General features: G+C 48.1%; 1 protein-coding gene across 1 annotated transcript in view; it reads right to left on the bottom strand.

The window, feature by feature from the left end:
* Positions 1-2,363: 2,363 nt before the first annotated feature.
* The window catches only part of CEP43 (centrosomal protein 43), a 62,880-nt gene continuing 62,539 nt past the window's right edge, over positions 2,364-2,704 (bottom strand). Inside the window, exon 8 of the mRNA XM_007950486.1 lies at positions 2,364-2,438. Coding sequence (XP_007948677.1) covers positions 2,364-2,438 — 75 coding nt within the window. The remainder of the gene's footprint in view (positions 2,439-2,704) is intronic.

Raw genomic sequence — 2,704 nt, 5'->3', positions numbered from 1 at the left:
GGCCAGAGACTGGGGCAGAGAGAGAGCTGCCGACAATGTCTGTGCCACTGCCCTCTGGTACCAGTCCCCACTGCCAACAGAAACCTGAGAGGCCAGAAACGGGGTGATGAAGAGCGTTTAGTCCTTTTCAGTTGTCAGCAATAAAACCCAAGGCGTAGAGTCTGAAATACTCCACTTTACAGCTTTTCCATAAAAACGTTTTCCATGGGTTGGTATTTCAGGGTGCACTGAAACCTTCTGTCCGTCCACATCTTCCGACCGCACTGGTTGCTAACATCCGATCAAGGACGCATGTGGACACACGCCTCTGCCACAACTGGCTTTACATTCAACACAACTCACGAAGATGCACGGAGCACTGACGACAAAGTTCACGTTCAGCGTCCCCCACCTCCCATGTGGTTTTTAAAGACCAAGTCCCCTGGGTGACAAGAAAATGGCACCTTTCAGCTGCTACTCTTCATGAGTCCCAGGAAACGAAAGCCACATCCCGCTAGACACACAAATCAACTCCCCGAAATGGACCTCCTACCCGCTGATATTAGGAAAAAGCCCACCTCTGGCATAGATCACAGAAGGTCAGGATGCAACGAGAATCCTTCACAGAAAGTCACTCAGGTTCACGTCTGGCGTGCAGGGGTCACGTGTCACACAATGCATTTTTTGACAAGCAGGTCGAGCTGCTAACAAGGTTCCCTCCTCACACAGGACGCTGACTCCACAGGGCAGTCCTGTAAAATGCGAACCCCCTGGATCACAGCGGGTCAACGTTCTCAGAAAGGGAGAGGCAAATGGGCTTTCAAGCTACGCTGGCCCGTCTGCTCCCATCCTACTGCCCCTTGATGTTTTGAGCTTAAATTAAAAAACAAAAAAACACAACCACCACAACAAAACAGAGTTTAATATGATACAGTCTTTAATCCTTACATTTCAGGATAGATGTTTTTATCCCACTGTGACAAAGAAACGGGAAACTGGTATTACCTAAACTGTGGAGTCAGCTCACTCACTGACATCAATGAGTTGGTCTAATTGCAGTAAAAACCCGTAATTTAATGGGAAATTTAAAAATCTAAGAACTTAACACACAGCTTTACTTCTCCTTATCCAAGTATGCATGCACAGCTTTCCAGCTCCATGTCAATCCATATCGTATTATCCACGTTGGTGGCCTACACAACAGCAGCCTAAGTGTGACAGTGCGATGGGGCCTTCCTGGAAGCCTATGACTGGCTCTATTCTAAAGGATTTTAATGGAATTATATATAGTATGTAAAGCTTTTGTCAACTGAACACAGTCTCAGGCCATTACTACTGTTCATTCCAATTTGGACTGTAACATAATCAGTGCCCATATTCCGAGGTGAAGCACCGTTTAAGGACTTCAGATGCAGTCTGTCTGACACATTGTGAGGCATCTCTACAAAGACTCAGTGATGCCTGGAATGACAAGAACCTGTGATTAAAGCTTCTTACGTGGCCTCGGGGCACCAGTGGCAAAGGTTCATTCCTACTGACAAAATCTATGAATGAAAAGTCATAGCCACTTGTAGTCTTCATGGAAACCAGCAAACTGAGGAGCATGCTAAACAAAAGCCACAAACAAACTCACTGCCTTCGGGTCAATTCAGACTCACAGCGGCCCCTGTTGGGTTTCTGGGGCTGTCAGTCTTTACAAAAGTAGATCACCCATCGTCCTTCTGCAGAGTGGCTGGTGGGTTTGACCTACTGACCTTCTGGTTAGCAGCCAAATAAATGTCTTATCCACTATACCACCAGAGCTCCGAGCAGCACACACGAGCGCTTAAATAGAACCTTAATGGTCTAAAAACCTTCCAAATGGAATAGAGTTGACAGGCCAGGTTGAATGTACATCAGTGTGCCTCGGACTACAAGTTTATTTGCCAGGTGATTTTGCCAGTGATCTGCAGAACCACCTGCCATCAACATACAGTACAGCGGACAGGTAAGCTTCCACTCAAAGGCTTGATGCCCGCTTCTCCAAATCACTGTGTCATGTCAGCCACACACACGGAGTCGCATGAACCTGCAGTTTATTGGCAGCTCTTGTCACATCTTAATACTGCTGTTCCTCACAGGGTCACACCCATAATGACCTTGAGCTCTGAGACCATCAATTTCTACCGAGAACTGTGCGTTAACCACAGGCAGACTATTAACCTCACACGCAGGGGCTCACACAACAGCAAGTGTTTTGTTTCAATTTTTTAAATGATCTGTAGTCTTTCAGAAACACAAGGCACCACCAGGGGCAGACAGGCCAGCACAGTGACTGTCTGAAAACAACGTACTGCTCCAAGTCCTTTGTCCTCTCCATAGAGGGATGCTGCCTCCGGCTGCGTCTAGGCCACGTCTTCCAGATAATCCGCCACGTCGCTGAGCTGGGAGACAGTGAGATCCTGCGTGAGGTCGTCAAGCTTGGCGTTCAAGAGAAAGGGGAGAGTCAGTGTCAGACAGTAAGCAGTGTGAGGTGACTGACACACAGTGCTGCACTCTCTCGGTGGCCCTACCCTCCGCAGAGTGCCGCAGATGGAAACCTCACAAGGGCAGGCACTGAGGGGTGATCAGCCTCAGAGCACAAAGCTGGTCCCTCAGTCAGTCTGCAGAAGTCCGTGTTCCGGACAGAATACCCGCTCAGATATTTCAGGTGGGAATTAATAAAAGGAGCTCTGGTAGCATAGTG

Source organism: Orycteropus afer, unplaced genomic scaffold (assembly GCF_000298275.1).
Source record: "Orycteropus afer afer isolate SDZICR_OR568_19922 unplaced genomic scaffold, OryAfe1.0 scaffold00273, whole genome shotgun sequence".
Taxonomy (NCBI): Eukaryota; Metazoa; Chordata; class Mammalia; order Tubulidentata; family Orycteropodidae; genus Orycteropus; species Orycteropus afer.
This window is presented reverse-complemented; position numbering and strand designations above follow the sequence as displayed.